Source organism: Calypte anna, chromosome Z (assembly GCF_003957555.1).
Source record: "Calypte anna isolate BGI_N300 chromosome Z, bCalAnn1_v1.p, whole genome shotgun sequence".
NCBI lineage: Eukaryota > Metazoa > Chordata > Aves > Apodiformes > Trochilidae > Calypte > Calypte anna.
Window position 1 is genome coordinate 51,510,937 of NC_044274.1, and position 24,676 is coordinate 51,535,612.

The following is a 24,676-nucleotide window of genomic DNA, read 5'->3' on the forward strand; positions in this document are numbered from 1 at the left end:
AATAAAAATTATTGTTAAATACCTATTAGATATCTTGAAGGGAGACCATCTTTTTAAGGTATTTGCTAGTGTCTAGGCTTGCTAAATTGATATTTTTATTTGTTCTTGAGTTTGAATGACCTTGCTTATATGTAGCTGTTAACAGACTTTCCATCTTTTAGCCTGCTCATATGTGTGAGTTTGTTCTGGTTTGTATGTGTAGAGGGAGAAATGGGTAGAATATTGTTCCTCTAAAAATTTTGGTAACAGAAGCTCATTCCACTTGACAAGGTACCCAAAACTCCTTATGTGGGGACCAGTATCATGATAAATTGTTCCCTGTCCCAGTTACATGTGTTGATTTCTTGGAGAAGTTAGATGAGTTACACAGTTTACACAGTTTTGTTGAAACTCCATCCTAATTCTCTGTTCAGTCCATGTTTGTCTGTGCCTATGGTGTTTTAGCTAAGGAACAGATAAGAGTTTAGCAAGTCCTCCTTCTCCACACAATCTCTAAGCTGTACTATTCGAAAAGACATTTAAAACGCCCTCCGTTTCAGTAGCCTAGCTCTTTGCTATCAACATTAGTGAAAATACTTTTGTTTCTGTGGAATCTATTCTTCACTAAATTGCAATTCACTGAGTGAAAACAGCATGCAAGTGATGTCTCAGTTTCCCCATATTAGATTGGTTCACGTACAAGTATGCAAATGTTCCTTTCTTGGTTACCAACTACTTATCACCACCCGAGAATATGAAAGTCTCTTCCTTGGCATGTGATCAGATAATGATAATGCAGGTTTTGTGTAATTTCATTAAAAGGGCTTGTATCAATGAATGGTATTTACATTATCTTTGTGTTAACTCATAACTTCTCTCAAGGAAGAGAAATTAAATGTAGGAGGCAGTTTCAGGTATCATTATTTATAAACGATCTCCATGGTGTGCAGATGTATGACAGCACAGCTGCTTTTTTTATATGGCCATTCATGCTTCATTTATAAGTGTTAACTAGCTACAAGTAAGTCAGTAAGAAGGTCACAGACAGCAGCCAGCCCTAGAATATACCTGCATTGCAGTGAGTCAAACATACCACTCCCTGGCTGAAGAGCACAGTCATGAAGCCAGTACTAAATCTGACCCCAACACAGCGTTGGCTTCACATGATTTCTAGCACATGATTTCTGAGATAGCATTTGTGTGTTTCTTGTTACTTCTCTCTAACCACTGAGAGAACATTAAGACTGCTAAATGTTTGTTGCCTGAATTTTAACTGTAGGAACGTAACTTCACAGAAAATGAAATAAGGTATGCATGGCATCTGTTGGATTTTATAGATTATCTTGACTAACAGAAGTTTGCCTCTCAATCTTGGTGGTCCTAAATATTTATAAAGTGATCTTCAATTGTACAGTCCAACGTAACATTTATGATTAATGGAAAGTCATACGCTTTTTTTAAACAGAGCTAGCAGTAGTTTTCCATAATAGGAAGCTGTTACCAAGGGAAGTCAATCTTCTTTTTTAGATTTATGCTATCTAATTAAAACAATTTTTTTTAAATAAATTAGCAGATGGCCACTTTTTTTCCAGGGAAGGTCAAGGACTAAGAAAAAGTTCTGAGTTGACTCTGATACCTACTGTCCCTTGGACTGCTTTTTTGTGACATCTAATGCAACTAGTGATTTTGATGAATTCTGGTTTATAGAAAATATCTCTAAAAATCTAATTCCAAAAAATCATGATGCTGCATAATCTATTAATCTCAAAATTGCCTTCCTTACCTTCCTTTTTGTGGGCTGGCGCCTGTGATCTCTCACAGACCCTCATGAAGCTGTATGTAGCCTTCATCCCTAGCAAAACTGCATTGGAATTTGTAGCATTCAACAACTTGTACAGACACTCAGCACCTTGCTGAACTGAGCTCACTTTTTTGGTTTGACAAAACAGTCACAGTTTTGTGACTGTTCCAGTATTTCTGTGCTTGTCTTTGTAGCCAGGGAGATACTCAAACTTATTTTAGTAATTGTTCCAATGGTGGCTCATAAAATAAGTTGCATGTAAAAACTTTATAAAATAGCATTCCTATGTTACTAAATTTTTTAAATTTCAGGATCACCTAGGTGAATTGCTAATAACACTTGAAGAAAAGTCAATGAAGATCGAAGGGTTTGTGAGTGATATTGAATCACTATTTAACTCTGTTGAGGTAAGGCAAATGTTTTATTGCACTAGGTTTCTTGTTTCTAAATATGCTTGCCTCGTTTTGTGTCACCATTGCTTCCACGAAATTGAGCTATTTCTGTAGTGCTCACACTGACCTCTCCCACCAGGAAGTGTTGACTTCAGGGGGAAAAAAAGATGGATTTTCTTTCAAATTATTGCCAAGTGGAATATGTGACTGTCAAGCACTGGAGGAAGAAGTTCCCTTACTTTTGCTTATGCTTATAAAAACTCGCACTGTTTGTGTCTTAACTTAGAATCCTGTGTGAAGCATCTAAATGAGTTAACCAATGTATTAACTTTCCAGTATCCAAGTTCTTAAGCCTTGAGAACTGTACTTATTTCAGTTGAAAGTATGAATTTTTAGCTATTTTGTAGTTGTAATTCTTGTCTCAATGCTTTACTATGAAAGTTTAATTTTAAATACTAACAGTAAAAAAAAAAATCTGCCACTAAAAAAATGTATTTTGCTAGCGTTATTTCTCCCAGATGAGCTTGCTTACAGAAATAAAGTTCTCTTATTCTCAGAATGCAAAGAGTTTGGTGGATGGCTTGTGTATAAGTAAATTCTGTCTCTTCATTAAGTGCTGTAATTTTATTCTGCAGGTCAATTTACATCTTCTTATACTTTGCAGGAAAACTGCAAAAAAAATGCAGAATTGTTGGAAAAGCAGAATGAAGAGATGCTTAAGAAAGTGGTAGCACAATATGATGAGAAATCAGAGAGCTTTGAGGAAGTGAAGAAGATGAAAATGGAATACTTGTATGAGCAGATGATTAACTTCCAGCAAACTGTTGATTCAGCAAAGGAAACTTTGGAGACAACAGTAAAAGAAGTGGAAGAACTGGATGGATTTGTCTTCCTAAATGTAAGTAAAAATGGCTTTCATCCCATAGCTTTTATGATACTAGTTAGGAAAGCACTTATACAGTACCCAGGTTGAGGATGAGTTGTTTACTTTCCTTTTGTTTTTTTCCTCTAAGATAGCTAAATCCTCAAAGCTCAGCTATTCCACTATGAAACTGCTAGATCAGTCACTTTTGTTGTGTGAATGCTCAGAGAATTGCAAAGATGATGCATAGGATGAAAACGTGCCTTATGCCATTAAAATGATTTTATTTTGTTTTGTGAAGTGAAGGCTAAGAGTCACTTTAATAATTTACTTAGATTCCACTGAGGAGTAAGAAATGTTATAGCAAAAGATACTTTAATATATGGAAAAATACAAGTGAAACAAGAAAGTGTAATTGAAATTTATCTAAACTGGACGCAGAGTTGTTCAGTTCTGTTGTTTTGGTTGAGTTTTTTGTTTTGTGGGATTTTTTTGTTTGGTTGGTTTTTTGTTTCATTTTTTAAATCAGCAAACACAGGCAGTAGTTATGTACTCAGATTACTGAAGCTGTGATAAATATTTACTTCTGAGAAAGGTGAGCAGCTGTATGGTGCTTAGTGTCTGGCCAGGGTTGAACCATCACAGCAGGCTACATTTAGCAATGTGCATATGAGAAGCATGTCTGTAATGGTCCTCTCAGCATGTAAAAATCATTCCATCGTGATCTGAGTTACCTAATTCTTGCAATCATCGGTAATTAAGTGGTGTCAGAGGGTCTCACAGGTTAAACATGAACAACATGCGTCCTCCAAGATTGCTCTTGTGCTGCAAGACTTGCCTGCAAATGAGCTGTGACACTTTTTTCTTTACAGAAGTCTTAATGGAGATGAGATTTCTGGGATGATAATCCTGTACTGTAGCACGTATTCTGGAAGTTTTAGAGTTGCACCCTGGAATGCAAGAAATGAAAAGTTCAAATTACTGTCTAAGGACAGATCATTCATGCAAAATAAACCAGCTTTCCCAATACAAGCCCCCAGCCCAAATGCAAGCACTTACAGAAACAGTGGAGCAATATTTGGCTTTCTGCCCTGCTTCAAGCTACGCAGTGAATGTCCCAGTGTCCTGTAACCAAGTGAATGCCATGGGAGACTATTTTGGGATGGATGACAGCTATATCTTATTTTCCTGATTTTGTGAGCTGTTGGTTTCAGTCCTTTGGCAAAAACATACACTTGTAATCTGAAATTCTTATGTGGTGTTAATAGGTTCCCTGCCCCTCTCTGTTAGTGACAGAAGATAGGAACTTTTCTGTTCATAGTCAGGAAACGTTAGCTGAAGACTGGGCATGGGAGAAACTCTCACTCCATGAGTACAAGTCATGGTTCTTGTAACCAGAATTTTAAAGGAGATTTGCCTTTCATTGTTCTTGATGTGCAAGTGACTTCTTTCTATAAAGCCTTGTTTCAAGAAACCATTTGACTGAGCTTTGATCTTTAAACCTGCGCATTGAATACTGACCCCTCAGGAGTTTAAAACCAAGTTTAGACCCAAATAGCCTGCTGAGACAGAGCTTTGAAATAGAATATTCTTAAGGAACCAAATTCTCAGCTGGTGAGAATGAACAGACAACACCAAATCAATGAAGCTATGTGTATTTTATTTCTGTAGAGAGTAGCAAGGCTGTTGGATGAGTGGCTCTTTAACATTTTTAGGGTTTTGAAACTGTTAATTTGTGTCTTTTTTCCCTTCTTCAGTCAACTAAAGAATTGCATAAAAGGTATATGAAGTACGGGTTAAGTGCACTGTAGTGAGTACTAGTCCTAGCATGATGAACACTTCATGTAGTAATTTCAGGCTTTGAAAACACATTGCTAATATTCATAGCTACTTTTATAAACCCTGCAAATAATGAAATTAAGAGAGATGCTTTATACTTGTTGCTGTAACTAACTGGTTTTGAAGTGTTTTGAACATGTTCTGTACTACATCTATTTAAAAAGTAGAATTTTAAAATGTCAGTTCAATTTTAAATCTCTACATAGAGACGTTAGACATCACTATGAAATTATTTTTTCACAACTCCGGCTCTGTTTTACCTCACCCCTGAAAGGCTGTGATGCAAAGTATCACTCATGTAGATGGGGTTATTGGGCTACATTTCTGAATAAAATTCAAGGAAAAAAAAAATGTGTTTAAGTAGCTTTCAAAGTAGCACCAGGAGATTTTGGGCTGATAATTTTGCCATACCTCTTCATGAGCACTCCCTGAATCATGATTCATCAGAGGCCTGTTGCCTTACTGCAGCTGCATGCTGGCTCACCTGCATGCCAATAAATACACGTGGTCACAAACTGTTCTCTGCCATGTTGTGATTTTCTCAAGGGAGCCATTTTGGTGAGACCCATCCTTTTATGATAGAAGTGTTCAACTATACGCCAGTGTTACCCCAATAAATTTTCCAAGGTGAACTCCAAATATTCAGACAGGCTGCCTGTAGCCTTCCTCTGTGCAAGCTTCCCAACTTGCTTTGCCCACACCACCACTTCTGACTTTGCCCAAAAGGCCTGAGCACTGCCTGGTGCATATCAAACATACCCTTATCAGTGCTGCCTCAGCCAGGACAGTGATATGTGCCCTGACAGGTGTTGATGGACTGGGGTGTAACCATGACACAAGAACTCCAGTTTGTGGTCAAATTACAACCCCCAGAGAGTGGTCTGAAGAGAATGTGCCAAACACCCCTTCATGGTTACCATTATTCTGCAGGCTAAGAACTATCACCTTTGGACTCTCCCATCCTAAGTCAAAATGTGACAGTCAGGACATGTACCTACGTGGAGTTTATTTCATAAGAATAAAGCAGAATAATGTAACAAATAGATTTTCTAAGGCTTTCCATATATTTGGTCTTTATTTGCTAACCTACACACTAAACTTGAAGTTTATTCTGGTTTGTGCATGGGTTTGGTTGCTACTTTGATAATATTCACCTTGTTTAAAAAGATTAGGAACAAGTCTGCATAATAATGCATGTTTTTGTAAAGAAGTGTATTTTATATTTATTGTGCTGTGTTGCAATTATGCATAATTAACTACTTCAGTGACTGAAAAAATAAGAAAGGAATGGTAAAATTTTATTTCTTTAAACACCAAAAAAATTCATATCCTTGAAGCTGCTTCTTTCCCAGAGTTAAAAATATGTTGAGCTTCTTTCTTATAAAGAATTCAGCAAATGTGGGTTAATTAAGTGGAATCTATCTTTCTTCTCGTGTTTTTTTTGCTTGCCACAAGCAGCTGCTTTACACTACATCTTTGGAGTCAGCTGCTGTGGTTTATCTCTAAGGTCTGTAGCCTTTTGGAGTCTTACCGTGAATTTCGAATTCTCACATGTCAAGTGTGTACAGATTGTGTGCACTCCTGATCCAAAGTCACAGTGTGCTCTAATTTTTCAAAATCAGGGAAAGATCTCCTTGCATGTTGTCCTCAAGTATGTGTGAAATATTTAGAGCAGCATATTCTGCATGGTCTTTTCTTCTGGCTTTTGGAAACTACGTGACAGCAGAAGTGCTTTTGACAGCTATGTATTTTCTTTCAAACAGGTTACTTTCGGCAATGGATACTACTCTCTCTTTAGAAAAGGTGCCCAGTGCTTTTTCACTGTTTGAGCACTATGCAGACAGTCCAGGACAGAGCAACCAGCACTCTGTAAAACATGTGGCTGGTAAGCATCTCTGAATATTATTTTTATGAAAGCTAACATTTTGGCAAAAATTCGGAAATTTTATAAAGCTAAATACAGAATCTGTTTGAAAAGTATAAATTTGCAAACAATGTAGTTAGCAATCAGAGTCAGATATAAAATGAAGTCTAATTGCACACAAGCCTTTGTCTTATAGTAGAAAGTAAGAAGAGGAACAGGGGAGTAAGTGCTAACGTGGGGGATTCTTTTATCATTTAGGATATCTGAAACTAAGACTAGCAGAAAGTCTCTATGTGTAAATGTCCCAACACTAAAAAAGTTGCTGTTCCCTTTCAGGCAGGGACAGAAGAGGTAACAAAAGGGTCTGCTGAGCTCTCTTTTTTCAAGAGGAGGCAGCCCCAGCATTGCTGATGTGGGGAGGGGAGCAGGGGGTGTCTGATGGCTAAGATCCAAATGAACAATGGCACCTGGAATCCCCACAGGCTGAGAATGAAAAGTGGTTAACTCTGGCCGGAAGCAGCCTCTGCTTCAGAGGACAGGAGTGAAAATTGAACATGATAAAAGGGTTTATTTGTCTCCACATGATATTCCATACCCTCTAAGTAGCCTGTGGGCTTTCTTCCCTGCCTGTACATATACCTGTAGAAATTATTTGGATCTGTACAGCTGTTAATGAGGAGTTTCTCAGCACCAATTTGTGGATTGGTAACTTTCCCCATAATGGGATTTCACTCCAGCCCTTCTTTCTCAAGAGGTTTGTCTTGGGAGCTTGCATCTCACTGTCACGCTTTGTGATATCCCATTCATGGTCACATGCACCATCACCATCCTAGTCACTCTCTAGCTTTTTTGTTTTGGCACCAAAAATATGCCTCTCTCTCACGTTTGGTCCTTGAACACTGGAACAAGAGCACTGATTTCTCTAAGGTGCTTTGTTTTCTGCCTGGATTTTCATGTACCTAAAAGGACACTGTGGAAGTGCCATCCTGTGCAGACTCCAGTGTCTAGCAAGAGCTGAGATCTCTCAGCAGTATCTCTGAGGGGAAATTGTTGCTCATCCACACCACTACTTTTATGAGATCTGCAGGAACCGACTAACCTTGACAGCCTTGTCAGATTTGTGTGATTTTTTCCTGTAGCACTCAAAGCTCCTCAGGTGAGGTTGAACAGGCACTTGTGCATGCAGCATTATCTCAGACACATTTCCTTAGGAGGCCAGATTAAAAGATCTTTTTGTAAAGGTCTTTTTGTAGCAGTGCAAATGTGCTATGTGTCTTGGTTTAGTACCTCAACTCTGTCTTGTAGTCCCTTGTTTGCAACTGTTCTTTCCTCCTTGGCTGCTACCTACTGGCAAGGTCATCCAGGAGGATAGACCCCTTTGGTCATTATGCTGTACTTCCTTTTCCCACAAGTCACTCCGAGATGCTTTTTCCCAAAATGCTGAGATCTGCTTTTTAGTTTAATTTGCCTTATCTGCTGTGTTTGCTGGACACTAATGGCTCCAGATCAGTTTTCTGTGGCAAACCAGAAACAAGTGACTGTCAGCTAGCAAGAGACCTTGAAATCTCCTAATCTTTTAAAGTTTCTTTTCTTTCTCTTGTCTAAATGTATTTCAGTTGCTGTGGTGATTTTTACTGCAGTGAACAGTAGGCAAAGTAAGTTTTAGTTTGTATTTTTTTCAAGAAAGCTTTCAAGATCACATCTTTTCTGAAGGAAAATAGAGGTAATGCCTATATATAACTTTATGTGGAATTTAATTCTTTGAGTACATACTGGAGGTAAATGTCAGACTCTCTCAGAATTATTTATTATTGGAGCCATTGGATGAAATACATATGAATTTGCAAGGTTTTCTAGTTCATAGGTTTTTCCTTCAGAAAACAGTCTTTTATTGAACAATTTTATGGGACTTTATTATCACCACCTCAGAAACCTCTTTCCTTTTAAACATCCACCATTTCCAAATCTTCCGTATCCACTGATAGAAAGCTCCTTTCCATTAAAGTCTTTCTCCTTTCATGTAAGCCACTCCATTAACAAATGCATAAGCAGCATGTCACTGAGCACACTGGAACACAGGCTGTGCCTGTGCCTGTGCAAGAAAAGGGGGCAAAAGCTAAAAACTGAATAATTATTACTTTAAAAGCATGTAAACCCCGCTCTTTTATAGCAGAACATGAGGACCTTTGCTGATTTTAACAATGTTCAGTTGAAGTCACAAACAAATGTAACTACTTTCCTTCTGCAAGTCCACAATGCCAAGAAAATGTTACTTCTCATTACACTGGAAAGTGGTCACTACCCATAAAACATCTGGGCTTATTATTTTTCCTCCTGGAGACTATGGAGATGAAGTAGCATGAAGGAAAAATTTCCCTGCACCTTAGCACTTCAATGAAAACTGGAGTGATGAGAAAATGTTACACTCTCTATTGAAAAATACAATTTAGTCAATCTTGCTTATTTCTTTGACTACAATTATTTTTTAAAGGAATCAGCACTTTGTTAACACGTGCATGTTCTGTTTCTTAAGAGAATAGTTCAGCTTCTTGTTTAGAACCACTTCCTTTTAAAAGTTGGTTTCATATTATACGACAGAAAACTGGAAATCAAATATTTCTCAATGTTAGCAAATAAAATTTTATCTGTAACTTTTTTTTTCCCCAGAAGTTTCACTAATTAAGCTAGCTTCTGTTCAGATCTGGAATAATAATAAGTCTTGCAGCTGTGGGATTTCTGTGATCATAAATAGCATTTTCTAGGCAACTTCACAGGAAATAAAATAAAAGTGGTTTCCCCACTGAGTCCACTGAAAGGAACTGTTTTCCTACAGATGATCAGTTTTTAAATTCAAATTCACCAACTCCAGATGCAGTCAAAAGACAAAATGAAGGTTGTTTTTAGCAATGAGAAGGAATTTTTTTTCCAGTGCAAAGCAGATGTAATGCTACTGTACGGGTTGCTCTCAGTATAAATCATAAGGAAACAGCCAGCATCTGCATTTGCCTTGTTCATGCCACAGGGGATCATCATTACTGTTAAGATAACTGAAAAAAAGAAAAAGCTTTCTGCTGATATTCTAAGAGAATTCATGCAACATGGAAATTTACTGGGTGTAGGAAATAGAATCATGTATTTTTGTTCTCTGCAATCAATTTAATAATGAACATCTTTTGTGGCTTTTTGCTTCTTTCTTTTCCCTTTAAGCCATAATTGTAGAGGGGAACAATAGCTCATCAGAGATGGATCTGTGCTGATCAAGAGACAAAATTTACATGAAATCTGGGGAACCTTGGAGGTCTATGCAGCATTCTTTTTGAAGGATGCTCCTGGGTGTCCCATGAGGTTCAGGTGCTTTGGCAGATCTCAAGTTCAGCTGCGCACCAAGGATTCTCCGTCCACTGGATTTGAGGGGGAAATTACCGTGCTAGGCACGAGTACTTGACAGTGCTCTTGTAGTAGGGAGTCCATCTCTGGGCAGAGGTAGGACTGGGAGGCTCCTTCTCCTCCTCTGGGAGGCTGTGGAAAGCCTCCTTTTTGTATTTTATCACAGCACAGCTCATTCCTGCTGCTATCATCTTCTGTGTTCTTGACACACTTCATGAATCCCTTCCTGGTCTGGCAAGTCCCTTCCTCTGCCCACCCTTCTGGGATAAGCTACATACATCTGTCTCTGCAGAAAACTTTCTTCTTCTGAAAGCTCCCTCTCCCCATCAATGAGCTATTCCATGCTGTTTGCTATAAAAAAAGTCCTTTCCGTTTCTGCTTTCATGAGTGTCCACTTCATCAGGTGTCCTCCTCTGGTGCCTGTACTGCAAGGCTAGGTCAGGTAATGGAGGAAGGGGTCACTCAAAGGAGCCTGTGTTAGCCTCTGATGTCTTTTGGTCTTTCTGAAGAGCTGGCCTGAAGTTTTCGGGAGTCTCCTGGGGTTTCATCAACATGTGTGCCTCAAAGCAGAGTGCAGAGGTGGAGATCTCTCCCTGTAACTGAAAGAAGTAGGTCTGCTAGGGAAAGGAGAGGGGTCACTGGAGTTGTATGTCTGCTTTCTGTGTACAGGGCTGCCACAGCCCTGGAAAGTTTGCTCACAGAATTTAGAAATGAGCAGTTGTGCCATGATTTATCTGTGTGATGGTTCTGCCCCACAGGGAATGATGATCCCAAGAGGGAGGCAGGGTGTAGTCACAGGTTTTGCTCTGTGTTCAGGTGATCCCAATACCTGGGATCTTATTTTGTCAAGACTGTGAGGGAAATGGACAGATTCCAATGTAGAGAGATTAATTTTTCTGTTCCTAATTTAGGAGGACCAATTGTTCTAGTACCACACCAGGATCATTGGTATTTTGTGTGCTTGTTCTGTGGAAATAAGCGACCTGAATGAAAATAAGCTACCAGGTTGCCTAATGAACCTGTGTATAATTTGGCTGAAAATGCAGGAGTACAAATAACAATGGAAGACTTTCCTCTCAGTCCCACAGACACCAACTGTCATAGCTCAAGAACCAAATTCAGCCACCAGCACCTCCATTGCTGTTTACTGGGCTGTGAATGATGGGGATGCCATCGACTGCTTCCAGGTCTTCTGTATGGAGGAGCTGCAAGCCAGCAAAGATGCAGGAGGTGAGCAAGGTCTTCACAACAGCACGAATCCTTTCTGTTCAGGTCTGGGGTCAGCGGTGGGAAGGCCAAGATGCAGGGGGCACTGAGGTAAGGGATTCTTAAGACACCATGTGTATGACTACAGACCGGTAACAATGGAGGAGAGTGTGAGAAAGATGCGATTCTTTCTGCTCCCCTTTGTCCCCCCAAAATGCAAGGTAAGTATAATGGTCTGTAAAGTGCAGGGCAGAGGTGTTGAGTGCAGGGTGTTGTGGTGTTCTTTTATATAGTAGCCCAACCTCCAGAGGGGATGAATCGATGATGCCTCATGGTACTCATGGAGACTGCAGATAGAGCTCCCAAAGAGACAGGCTTCATTAGGTTTTCAGGGCCCTTCAGGTACTTTGGAAATGTGTCCTAATAAAAAAACTACAGGAAACGAAAATTAGTATTTCTACCGCATTTCTAATTTTAGAAAAAGATTTTTTTTTTCAAATAATATTAAGATATTTCAAATGTCAAATATGAAATGAAGAAAAGAGGTCTGAAATGCTTATTCATTAAAAAGCTCACTGATCATAAAGTCACTTTATGCAACTGGGCTCTGCACAAATCTATGTGTGTATATGTGTCCATGCTAAGGGCTTTTTATGATAGCTAATGTATAGCTTGGGGCAGTAGAGTCCATTATAAGAAATTGTAAAGTTATAGAGAGGGGAAACCAGGGTTGACAGCTGCTGATTGTATGTCCTAAACTTGCAGTCTTGTCTTTAGAAGGACTGAGGACCATACTCTCCCTCGCCACCAGTGGGATTTGACAGCACTGAACTCAGGGACATGTCAAAAACTTTCTTTCTCAACAGTAAAATATGGAGATCTCAGCTGGTAACACTGTCTGGATTTTTTTAATTGTCTGTTTTTCACATGTCAGCTGAGCAGTGCAACTGTAAGCCCTACCTATTCAACATGTGAGTGTGATGTCCCTTGGCTGTATGTATTCCTCCTAGGCTTGGTGGAAGAGTACAGAGTGACAGTGAAGGAGAGCCATTGCATCTTGGAGGATCTGGAGCCGGATCGCTGCTACAGTGTGTGGGTCATGGCTGTGAATGGTACAGGCTGTAGCTTACCCAGTGAAAAAATGATTTTTAAAACAGGTATGTACCTATTCTTGTATTTAATTGTAATCTGAGCATTTGATTATTAAAAGCTCTAGCTCCTTAGATCAGTTCTAGTCCACAGAGTCACTGAAAAGGAAGAACCTGTTTCATTCAGCCATTCTAGCAGATAGCAGGCAACTCACAGTGGTTTCTCTTTTTGCTGAGAGTTCACAGCATAATTGCTCCTAGGCAGAAATTTAAACACATTCAGATTTGAAGATGTTGCCAGGCCATGTGACTGGGGCATTGGGGCAGCACATGATGAAATTCTCTTCTGCATACTCTGCAGTACTCCAGGGCAGCTCTGGAAAAACCACCTGGCTTCTCCCTGCTGCTGCTGCTTCTCCTGTGGAAAATGAGGCAACAACTGTGGGTTTTACCTCTCTGCCATCCTCCCAAATACATCCACACTGCATTGATTTAAATAATTAACTTTTCAGCAGAAAGCCTGTTTTGCTGACATTACATGCTCTGTCTAGCTCAGTGGGATACAAATCTCAGATGTGACTAAGAGGCTCTGATGCTGTTTAAGTGTTATAAATTAAGATGAGTAATTAGATGAGTGTTGTTTATGAGCTTCATTTGACTGATCAGTTTTCTGGTCTTTAATTTCTGTAATAATTTGTATTGACAAAACTATTGCTTCTTGAATTATGAGAAGAAGAGTTGAGTTTGAGGCTCTCTTTCCTGATGATATTGCTAGTGCTGCACCATCAGTACTATCATTCTGTTCTTGCAGTCATGAAATACAGAAAAGATTATTTAATAATTTCATAATGAAATATCTCTGTACAACACTGAGTGAAATCACCTGGCAGCAACCACAAGCCTCTTCCTTAATCCACTGGTCTTCAAATTTGTAGATAATTTTCTTTGATGTTCAATTTCCTATTCTTATTTTTAACAAAGATATTTTTACAGAGAATTCAAAGTAGCAATTCAAATTTTATGGTCTCAACAATGTAATTGTGAGTACGGTGCAGAATCACTGCAAAATGGTCAAATAATAGTGAGCTATTACTAGCTAATAGTTTAAAAAGGGATTCTCACCTTTCTGAAGTTGTTATTTTTAAGGGCTGTCCTTAACTTTTGGTTTCAGACTCAACATTCTTTGTCATAAAACTGAAGCCTTATGAAAAAAATTTCCTTGAGTACTTGATGCCTTCCTTTGGCTTGTTTCTTTAAGAAAACAAACTAGAGGACAGAAGGATGCACTAAACACCTTCCCTCAAGATGAGGTGAAGTCCCACTGGAATGCACTGGGTCTCAGGTGGATTTGGGACACTCCTGAGCACTGACTGATGCAAAAACTATGCCCTTAACATCAGAGGTGGAATGATGAACACTGGTAGTGGAAATCATTTCTTCAGTGTGACCCTGGATACTTTGATATAAAGAAGAACACTTTGATTCTTCATTTAGCCCAGTGAACTCTGAAGCAAGAACTTAGAGAGTCTGCTTTTAGTAATCCAGATTAAAAGGTGTCACATTCAAGGATTTAGTTTGGTGGAATGTGCAGTTATGGGAACAGACAGATTACTAGCAGGTCAAAGCTGTGTCTCTCCAGATGCTGGGAACCCCCCAAGGTTTCGCTATTGGGAGTGCACCTCTGGAGGTGGCAGTGGGCCTGGGGAGCTTGGGGGAAATGTAGGCAGCTGCTGCTGCAGCACCCCATCTCCTCCCATCTCCTGGTCCTCCACCTTTCATATTCACTGCCTTTCCTTCCCAGAAGCACAGTAACAACCCTTTCTGGTATGCTGACTCCATATACTCTTGAGACAGATAATCTTAAATAAATAAAAAGTGTCTGATGTTTTTTGACATACTATTTGCACAGACATAAATGTGGGTGTGTGTCTCAGCTGTTTAATGCAGGTCAGATATGTCAAAAGAGATTTAAGGTAATATTGCTATGGAAAGATCTACAGGTGTATTGACCAGATGAGGATCTATGCCATAAATACTTTCTTCTACTGAATATCTAGATTAGCTGTTCCTGTAGTAAAATGCCAAGTAATCCTAGCCTTAACTGTTAATCTCCTGATTTTCACTAAACCAGGAAATCATTATGTATCTGTGAGTGGGTTTGGTTTTTTTTTTCCTATTCTGATAACAGGAAATATTTTTTTCTTAAGAAGCAGAATTAATCTGGAATGCTGGCTGCAGTTCTGTAAAGTTACCTTCTCAGCAAATTGTCTACTTTTGCCTTAGGCCTCATATTTAGAACCCAAACTCTTCAAAAGCCAAATGATTTCCCAATATATTTTTTTTACTAATAACCTCTCTTTTAAGGATTGGTATTAAAATGTTTTTTATGAGTTTCAACAACAGGTTGTAAGGTTCATTTATGTTGCTGTTCCCTGGAGAGGGAAAGAGAAAGTGAATACAACTAATCCATTTTCAGCCTATGATGTTGGATACACACTTTCACACAACAGCTTTTGATTACTTGCATTCAGTGTGCTATTTTACATTCTGTTTTCTAGCTTGCAGTTGGGTCTGTAGTTCTAAAACTGAGGCTCTAAGTAAGAGAAATTACAGGACCAAATTTTAGCATTGCAAAAATAAGCAGGATATAATCAAGCAGAGCCAGCATCTTCCTATGAATTCTACAGCAGCACGTTTGTTCATGATGCAGTTCATGCAGGGACTGCTGAGGACAGGCTTGAAGTGATGCAGGAAGAGTCTTATGCAGTATTGCTTGGTACTCTGCTCCTTGAAAATTAGCAGAAATGAGGAAAATATGCTTAAGGAAAGGCATAAAAACCTCCATGAGTATTCTAAGAATGCACAGAAACATTCAATGACTTTTCCAGCACATATTTTTTCCCCCCAATGTGAACATCTGCTGTTGAAACACAAACAAGAAAAAAAATCATTGCTGGATAGGCAAAACTAACTATCCCCTGGGGTCTGGGGGAGGTGATTTTTCCTTTCCCTTGCATGGAAAGGCATCTGCTGGCACCCTTGTTGCAGTACAGCTAACTTGTTCCTGTGTCCCCAGCACCTGCTGTCCCCACCATCAAGGCCGAAGACTGCACAGTGTGTTGGGACACAGCCACCATCCGTTGGAGTGCCAGCTCAGGGTCAGCAGAATCCTTCACCCTGGAATACTGCCGACAGCACTCGCCAGAAGGAGAGGGCCTCAGGTCAGTGCTGCAGCTTCAAGTGCCACTGGGTCAGATTAGGCAGCTCCTAATGAGCATCCCCCAGACTGAGTGTAAGAGATTATTCTGCCTTCAGCGTGCAAGGAAGAAATCTGCTTCTCTGTGCTGGGGAATTTACAAGACATAATAATCTGTGAGATTAGGCTGAGACATTAAAACGCTTCCTTTTTATTCTGCTTAACTGGGCAACCCCTTTCACTTGGGGCCCAAATCCTGGTGAACTTGTGGTACCCGCAATCAACCAGATGTTACAGGGCTGGGCTGGTAGGGAAGCAGTCGATGCCCTGAAGCTGCCTTTGTTCTGGGCAGGTCTCGGAAGGGCAGCTGAACTCCCTGGGGGATGAGCAGGGTGGAGGAGCCTGGTCCAGTTTGCTCTTGCTTTGTGGAGAAAAAGATGAGTGTCAACTTGGGGCTTATGATTCTCTCGTAAGGATGATACAGGTGTTCTGGTAACAATGGTGGTCCCTCTGCACTATTTGGAGGCATGGGTAGAGCCCTCCCAAAGCACATCTGAGCTCCAATGCTCCACAACTCTGCAGGCACACTACAGGGGTCAAAGAGAACCTGAAGGGCAGCTTTGAAATTGAGGGTGGTGTCTACTTATGCCAGGCTCTCTCCGGTTTCCCCTACACTAAGTCTGTGCTGCTTAAAGGAGAAGGTGAGGAGGGACTTGGGCCCTAGTGAGCCCTGAAACCAGACACTGCTCTGAAATGCAGAAAAAATCTATGTGGTGCCCTGTATGTCCTTGGGGCTTGGGGGCTCCCATATGGCACCCTGTGAAAGAGCTGATTCTGTCTGTCCTCACCTTCCAGAACCCTGATTAGAGTCCTCACCTAGGGGCTAGTTCACATGGACTTCAGGGAGACATTACAGGGATGGAAGAGCTCCACCTCTTGAAATCAAGATTAGTTAAGTGAATTAAAGGGTTCACAACTTTCTACTCGATAAGTATGATAATGAAATTGTGTGCACCTTGCTCCTTACAAAAACAGGCTAAATATAAATTTCTGCAAAATTAAGAGGGGTTTTTTTTCCATGGAGTACCATGCTGTGTTAACACCACCAAGGACACCACCTTGCTTGGCCATCCAACCTCGCAGAGGTCAACCATGACCTGCTCTCTTTAGTACATATTTCATGAGGCTGACAGGTCCTTGTCAACCTGCCAAAGTTGATCTTGGTCAGAGGTAGGAAAATTTCCAAAATCTTTGCTGTGTGTTTACCCTTGAGTTTCTTTGTTGTTAACTGAAATTTCCTCTTTTTCTCAAAACTGAACCATAAATGTACTGGTTTCTGTAATCTGTAAATGAGGTATCTATAACACCAAGCATTTTACTCATGTGGTGATAACTAGCAAAAAGCTGCCAGAAGTGAACCTTTCCCTTTCTCAAGTGAGCTTGTGAAAAATCTAACATGTTTGTAATTATACTGAGTCACATTTGACTTTTTGGCCTCACTGTGGGCAGAAGCTGGGTCTTTACTGTGACAACTGTTAAAAAATCCCACAAGACATAATAGTCATTTTCTCATAATTGCTATAGTTTAAAATTCTGTATTTGTAGAAGGGATCTGTCTTCTTTTTACAGTGTCAAAGACCATCTTGTACCATTTTTCCTCTTTCCTTTTCCAAAACAAGACCCTTCAGCCTGACTTCAAGTTCTCCTACATAGCACATGATACTTTAATGACAGTGAAGATTTTTTAAGCTTTCTATATAATTTTTTTTGCATAAAACCAAGAATAAAGAGCCTACTGCTATTGGAACATACTGCTTGTACTGCTCCCATCCAAGGGCCCCAAGGTGCTAGTTACTACTAAAAATAAATTCTTTATGTAGCTGATAGAAAGAAGGAGCTGCCTTCTGGACGTTCTCCCTTCTATACTGGACATTTATATCAGGTAGAATAAAACCGTGGCTTTATGCACACCTAGGAGCATTTGTGCCTCAAAAGTCTGTAATTTCTTCTAGTTGCTTTCCTTGAAAGCTTGGAGTTTGTCCTTCAGAGGTTTCCTGAGCAACACGCATCCTGGGGACCAGCCAGAAATGGGGCCTTTTGACAGCCTATGCTTGTCATGCTTACAGCAACCCCATAGCTGAGCAATTTTCCCAGTCCCTGGGTGGGAGTTCAAACATGAGTCTCAGCAAGCCTGGGAACTTCATATGACTGCTGACAAAGGCACAGTGGGAAAGTAGAAGAGGGAGAAGGATATTGAAGAGAAGTCAGAGAAAGCAGCATGGGCCCATCCCACAAGGCTGCCTTCACTTTTGTCACTCTGGGAGCACATCCAGGGTGAGGAACACTACCAAGGGAGCAGGCAGTGAGCACCCATCAAACAGCCAGAGACTTGTGTGGTGCCCCTGGTCTGGGCTGGGAACCTGTGCCCTTCATCATGTCACAGAATCACAGGATGCTTGAATTTGGAAGTAACCTTTGGAAGTCATCTGGTCAAAAATCTCTGCTCAAGAAAGGCCACCTGGAGCATTACTCAGGGTGCTTATGAATGTCCCCAGGGAGGTCCTTGGAGCAGTCCCAGTTCCCCAGGGAGAAAATTTGAAGAGCATCTGAAAATAAACCTTCATAGAAAGTTTCATTCTAAATACCATAAGAAAAAAATCAGTATTTTCCCCTTTGCGTTCTGTCTATTTGACAGCTTGCCACCTGAGAGACATGATTTCACATAAAACCATCTTAAATCCTCTGCAACAAGGAGCCCATGGCCTGCTGCTGTGGCTTTAAGATCCTTCCTGGTCTGATTCTGTTCCCAGAATCTTTATGAGTCTTTGAAATCTTTCTTTCAGTTTCCAGAGCTCTGCTATTTTTCTTGATGTTCACCCTCTTTGTGTTGAAAAGTCAATAGAGCTGTGGGTGGAAGATGGAAAACTGTGAGAAATGTAGTCCAGGGATTAGGTGTGTGGGTTGTTCAGATGGAAACCATGTATCACATCATGAGAAATCTGTAATAGAGGCAGAAATTAGTGCATCATGCAATGAAATTGAAGAAGTAGAAGGGACAGAGTATCATCCACTCTGCCAATGCAAGACCAGCACTGCTAGTGACCAAAATTTTCAGTTTACCAACAGACAGGTCGAATGCTAGAAAAAGTAGAGCTAACCTCCCTCCTGTTGCATTGCTCAGATGGCTTTCCTGCTGCCTCAGCAAAAAAGGTATGTAAAATAGGGCTTCTTCCTCCTCTCCAGCTTCGCTCACTGAGCTTGCCATCTGAGATGGCAACGAGGACTGTTGCAAGTGTTGCTTTGGGGATCTAACCCCACGACAGCTGGGACAGAGGAGAGGAAAAGAAGCATGCAGTACAGAGATACTTATTCTTTATTTTTATCTTCAAGAGCTTTTTTGTGTCCATGGTACAACCTTTCTGTGTGCTTCTACAAGTATCTTGCAAAGCTTTCATGGTTCTAACTTCACGTTGGTGATACCAGCACAAGAGCACAAGTCTGGAAATGCTGTTTCAGTGGGGTGCTGGGGGCGGAGATGACAATTACAGCACTGAGGGCGTTCTGAATCACTGCAAAGTGTATCATTTACTAGGTTCATGCAATATTAAAAAAATGTCCTCTAGATGTTGTTTCCTTGAAATAAATGAGGATACTGATGACAGAAATACACATCAAAGCACAGCATCAGATTTCCCTAAACTCAGAAAAATCACAACTTTAGCAGACAACTGCTACTGTAATAGTGTATGGTAATTTACAGGTGAAGAAACATCTAACTCCTTTCTGTTCTGCTTTAAATAGCATGTACATGAAATAGGAAGACTTCATTTTGAGACTTCAGGATTCCTCTTAGAAGGATTAAGACGAGATACTTTGAATATTTCTTGAATTTCTATGCACTGAATAGTGTATCATGATACCAAGATATTGTGGGGACACTGCAAATATAGCATCTAGGGTAAAGGCTAGGATGTATCATGCTTTGATGTTAATATTATTACATATTCAATAATTTATAAAGTGGACAGGTGTATTTAAAGTAGAAAATAACTGGCATAAAAATAATATAGGTGAATTTCTATTTCTTTCCTGATGCAAAGTACATAGTTCAATACTCTACTTAAGCATGAGGAAGATCTGTCTGTGATGTTTTTTAAAAGAACTTGGATATTAATCAGAATGTTCCCCCAACACAGTCACAATGCATTTTCCTTTTTCTTCTCCTATGCATGACCTATATGCTGTAAGATAAGCACTAATCATTAACTTTTCATTATCTTTGCTTTTTATGACTGACTGCAGGGTGACCCTAAAGCATGACAAAAAACAGTGGTTTCTGGGGAAACCTCAGTATCTGGGGTATCCTCAGTATCCACTTTTCCCCTTCACCTTAACCTCTGAACTGAAAGGAAGGTGATAGCAGCATTCATTTCCTCTTTGCATGCAGCTTCATGTGAGCCTGGAGCTGGCACAGAGTGTCGCAAATGAAATTCCTTCTTGTTGGCATACTCTGTTTCATTAGCTGGCAGCAGTGGGACTGTTTTTTAAGCCTTAATCATAGCTAAAATTGATGGGCTCATATTCTTAGGCAGCTTAGAGCTGGCTAAAATAGAATCACAGAATCACGGAATCACAGAAAGTTTAGGGTTAGAAGGGACTTCAAAAGATCATTGAGTCCAAACCCCTCTGCCAGAGCAGGGTCACCCACAAGAGGCCAACTATGAATGTGTTCAGGTGGGTTTGGAATGTCTCCAGAGAAGGAGGCCCCACAACCTCTCTGGGCTGCCTGTTCCAGAGCTCTGTCACCCACACAGTAAAAGCTTTCTCCTCATGTTTATATGGAACCTCCAATGCTCAAACTTATATCAGTTGCTTCTTGTCCTATCATTAGTCATAAATGAGAAGAAGCTGGCACCACCCTCCTGTCTCTCTCTATGTATTTATAAACATTAATGAGGTTGACCTTCATTCTCCTCTTCTCCATGCTGAAGAGACCCAGCTCTATCAGCCTTTCCTCATCAGGGAGATTTTTCCACCCCCTTAATCATCTTGGTCATTCTGCAATGGACTATTTTAAGCAGTTCTCTGTTCTTCTTGAACTGAGGGGCCCAAAGCTGGATGCAATATTCTAGATGTGGCTGCACCAGGGCAGAGTAGAGGGGGAGGAGAACCTACTAGCCACACCTCTTCTAATGCACCCCAGGGTTCCATTTGCCTTCTTGGCCACAAAGGCACATGTTGCAAGACGAACCTCTCTTAGGGTATGATGCTCCAAGGTCCAACCAGGTTTTCCAGTAGAAACTCACAAATAGTGCTCTGAGTCTATAGCCCGCAGAGTTGACTAGCTTGGATCGGGGCTATTGCTCCCAGAGCAGCTAACCTCTCTGCTGGCTTGCTCAGGAGTGAGCTGAGCCTGTGAGTTTGAGCCTCACCTTTTATTGGCCCCCTAATCCTGCTCATGTGCAGTGGGGGCACACCCTAATCAGGCACAGGTGGGCTTAACACAAGATCATGCTCACTACCTGGTAATTAGTGACACCTGGTTGCCTCATTTCACTATAGGCACATTGCTGCCTCATGGTCATCCTTCTGTCCACTCCCAGGTCCCTTTCCCCTTCCCTGCTCTCCAACAGCTCAGTCCTCAGCCTGCAATGGTACTTCGGGTTGTTCCTTCTCAGATGCAAGACTCTACACTTGCTCTTGTTGTAATTCATTAAATTTTTCCCTGTCAACTCTCAATCCTGCCAGGTCCCTCTGAATGGCAGCACAGCCCTCTGGGGTGTCAGCCACTCCTCCCAGTTTTGTGTCATCAGCAAACTTTCTGAGAAAACACTCTGTCCCATCATCATTGTGCAGCCAGTTCCTAATTCATCTCCCTACAGATTCTTCTATCCCACATTTCCTGAGTTTATTCATAAGGAAATGGGAGCTTACAAGGTTATGGGAGACTGTGTCAAAAGCCTTGGTAAGGTCAAGACAGAGTGCATCCACTGGTCTTCCTCCATCTACCCATTCACTCACAACATCATAGAAGGCTATTGGACTAGTCAAGCATGATTTCCCTTTGGTAAATTCATGCTGACTGCTCCTGATAACTTTCTTCTCTTCCATGTGCTTAGAGATGACTTCCAGAACCAGCCAGCCGCTCCATCATTTTTCCAGGAGTGGAGGTGAGGCTGACTGGTCTGTAATTGCCTGGATCTTCCTTCTTGCCTTTTTTGAAGAGTGGAGTGACACTGGCTTTGCTACAGTCCTCAGGCACCTCTCCTATTTGCCATGATCTCTCAAAAAAGATGGAGAGTGGTGGGGTGATAACATCAGGCAGCTCTTTCAGCTCTATTGGGTGTGTCCCATCAGGACCCATGGACTTGTGTATATTCAATTTACATAACTGATCTCTCACCCAGTTCTCATTGACTAGTGGAGAGTCTTCCCTCCTCCAGGCTTTCTTATGTCCAGGGTCTGGAGTTCCCAAGACTTGGTCCTAAGAGTAAAGGCTGAAGGAAAGAAGGCATTCAGCAACTCTGCCTTCTCAGCATCCTCTACTATCAGAGCTCCCACCTCATTCAGCAGTGGGCCCACATTTTCCCCATTAGTCCTTTTGCTATTGCTATATCTGAAGAAGCTCTAGTTTGAGTTGTAAGACAGCTTTGGCCTTTTTTGTTGCCTTCCTACATGCTCTGACAACATCCCTATAGTTCTCCCAAGTGACTGGTCCCCTTCTTTCCTGAGATGTGAAGGCCTCATAAGCATCTTCTTCTTGGGTTGGTAGTCTATAGTAGACACCCACAACAATTTCCACCCCATTTGCATGTCTCTTAATTATTACCCACAAGCTTTCAACCCATTCCACCTCTCCACCTAGAAGGAACTCAGTGCATTCCAGTTTCTCTTGCACATAAAGAGAAACACCACCACCTTGTCTTGTTAGTCTGTCCTTCCTAAATAGTGCAAAGCCATCTATGACAACATTCCAGTCATGGGAGCTGCCCCACCACATTTCAGTGGTTGCATTTACATCATAGCCATGCAACCTAGTACAGATCTCCAACTCCTCCTGCTTATTCCTCATACTTGGTACACCGGTATATAAGCATTTCAGAGAGGGAGTCAGGCAATTAGTTTTCACTTTTGGTATTTGATCATTCCCAGACACTTTAATGGCTACTAACCTAATTGTGAGCACTGTGTTTTTATTGTCCCAGTGTATATCACCATTTCCCACCTTGAGTGAGATGGTAAATGAAGGCCATCCTTAGCCTCATCTCTAGTGCCCCTGGTTTCATCCCCTTCTCCTTTTGAGCCTAGTGTAAAGCCCTCTCAATGAGGGCTGATAACTCCTGTGAGAAGATCCTTTTCCCATGCTGAAGTAGGTGTACCCCATCTCTTGCCAGCAGACTCAATGACACATGTACTGTTCCATGGTCAAAGATTAAAATACAAGATTATTTTAAATATTTTAAATTATTAGAAGTAATATACAAAATAGATTACTAAGCAGAGAATGCTATTTGAAAATCTGCTCACTATTTTACTGACCAGATATGCTTAAAATCCAGAGTTCTCTGTGTCACTAATTCAACTGAACAGAAAATGCTACTGCTCTCAGACTTAAACATGCAACCAAATTCTGATTTGGAGAATTTCAGATTTGAAAGAGACACAAATCTGAACTTTGATAGCTTGCCCTATTCTACATTTGGCTGGACTCAAACTCTTCTCTGAACACCCAGGCTCAAAGATCCAAACTCCAGAGTATGATTACCTTAGGTTTACTCCTTAAACCAGAACATACCTGTCTACTTGGATTTAGAAGCAATTTTGTCTTTTATTAATTAGGGATCAGTTGAATAGCTCATAGAAAAAAAAAATCTCCTAATTTCTTTGGGAGGACACTGACTTACCTGGCATTTTTCATAAGACAGAAGAAAGAGTCATATAGAGGGCATAAGTACGCTTAGAACGTGTTGATCTAAACATTGCCACAAGCAGGTTCTGATGAACAAATAGCACAGCATACCCTCACTTCAACTCATTTGTAACTGTTGACTCAAAAATACTTTCTAGTTGTCTCTGCTTCAGATTTGCACCAAAAATACCATACTGCAGCTTCTAAGGAACAGACTGGGTAAGACTTGGAAAAGATGCATAGACAAATTTCTTCAAAGCTTAAGTGCCCACTCCTTTCCAATGCCTCTTGCTTCCATCTTTGTTTCCCTTTTTATCACTTATTTTATGTTTGCTTATTTGCTCAGTTAACATCTTGTATTTTAATTCCATCCATCCTTCTTCTTTCATTTGTCCCCTATACTCAAATAAGCCTTTTTCCTCTTTCAAGTATGAAGGTCTCAGGTTCTTATCAGGCAGTTCATCAGATTGCATCACTTCCTTGAATCTTTCAGTAAGAACCAACCAGACAACTGAACTCCTGGTGCCTTGCTGAAATACTGTCATGGTCAGAGCTTTGGTTTGTCTCCGGGAAGCAAGCTGTGGGACTGCTACCTTGTTTCATCAAAACCATTCTGTTTACTGCATCAGTTTCAGAATAAAACCTAACACTTACCCAAAGGTGGCATGGCTACTTGCACCCATCACACAAGAGCCCCAAATGAAAATCCTCTCTGAAATCCTTTCAAATTGGGAAAAAAAAATAAAAAATTACTGAAGCACTAAGTAGTTTTTCTTATTTCTTTTAGTAACAGCTGACATGCTTGCATTACAAAATACTTGTTACAAACTAATAAGGATGACACACCAGTCTTTGCCCAGGATGCAGTCCTCCTAGATGCAGAGCTCTGTGTGGGTTTTACAGGAACTTGGTGTGTGTAGGGCTGTGGGATTTTACCACTGTGTGACAAATGCAGCAGAGATAGTGAAAAACCTTGATGGGTGAGCACAGATTAATCTTCAGATTATACTGCTCTCTGGTGGTATATGGAAGAGTCACTATAAATGTATAGCAATGATTTAATCTGGCTGCTGCCTTGCCTGCCTTACCTCCTCTGGAGCCACAGTAATTTAGCGCCAGAAAAATTAATTTTTTTTAATCTAGCTCCCCACAG

General features: G+C 40.7%; 1 protein-coding gene across 5 annotated transcripts in view; it reads left to right on the forward strand.

The window, feature by feature from the left end:
* CMYA5 (cardiomyopathy associated 5) overlaps positions 1–24,676 on the forward strand; it is a 50,357-nt gene that overhangs the window by 17,805 nt on the left and 7,876 nt on the right. For all 5 annotated transcript variants that reach the window (XM_008503513.2, XM_030466978.1, XM_030466977.1 and 2 more), the window contains 7 exons: positions 2,092–2,187; positions 2,837–3,070; positions 4,792–4,814; positions 6,637–6,758; positions 11,205–11,354; positions 12,341–12,487; positions 15,495–15,639. In XM_008503513.2, the coding sequence (XP_008501735.2) occupies positions 2,092–2,187; positions 2,837–3,070; positions 4,792–4,814; positions 6,637–6,758; positions 11,205–11,354; positions 12,341–12,487; positions 15,495–15,639 (917 nt within the window). The remainder of the gene's footprint in view (positions 1–2,091; positions 2,188–2,836; positions 3,071–4,791; positions 4,815–6,636; positions 6,759–11,204; positions 11,355–12,340; positions 12,488–15,494; positions 15,640–24,676) is intronic.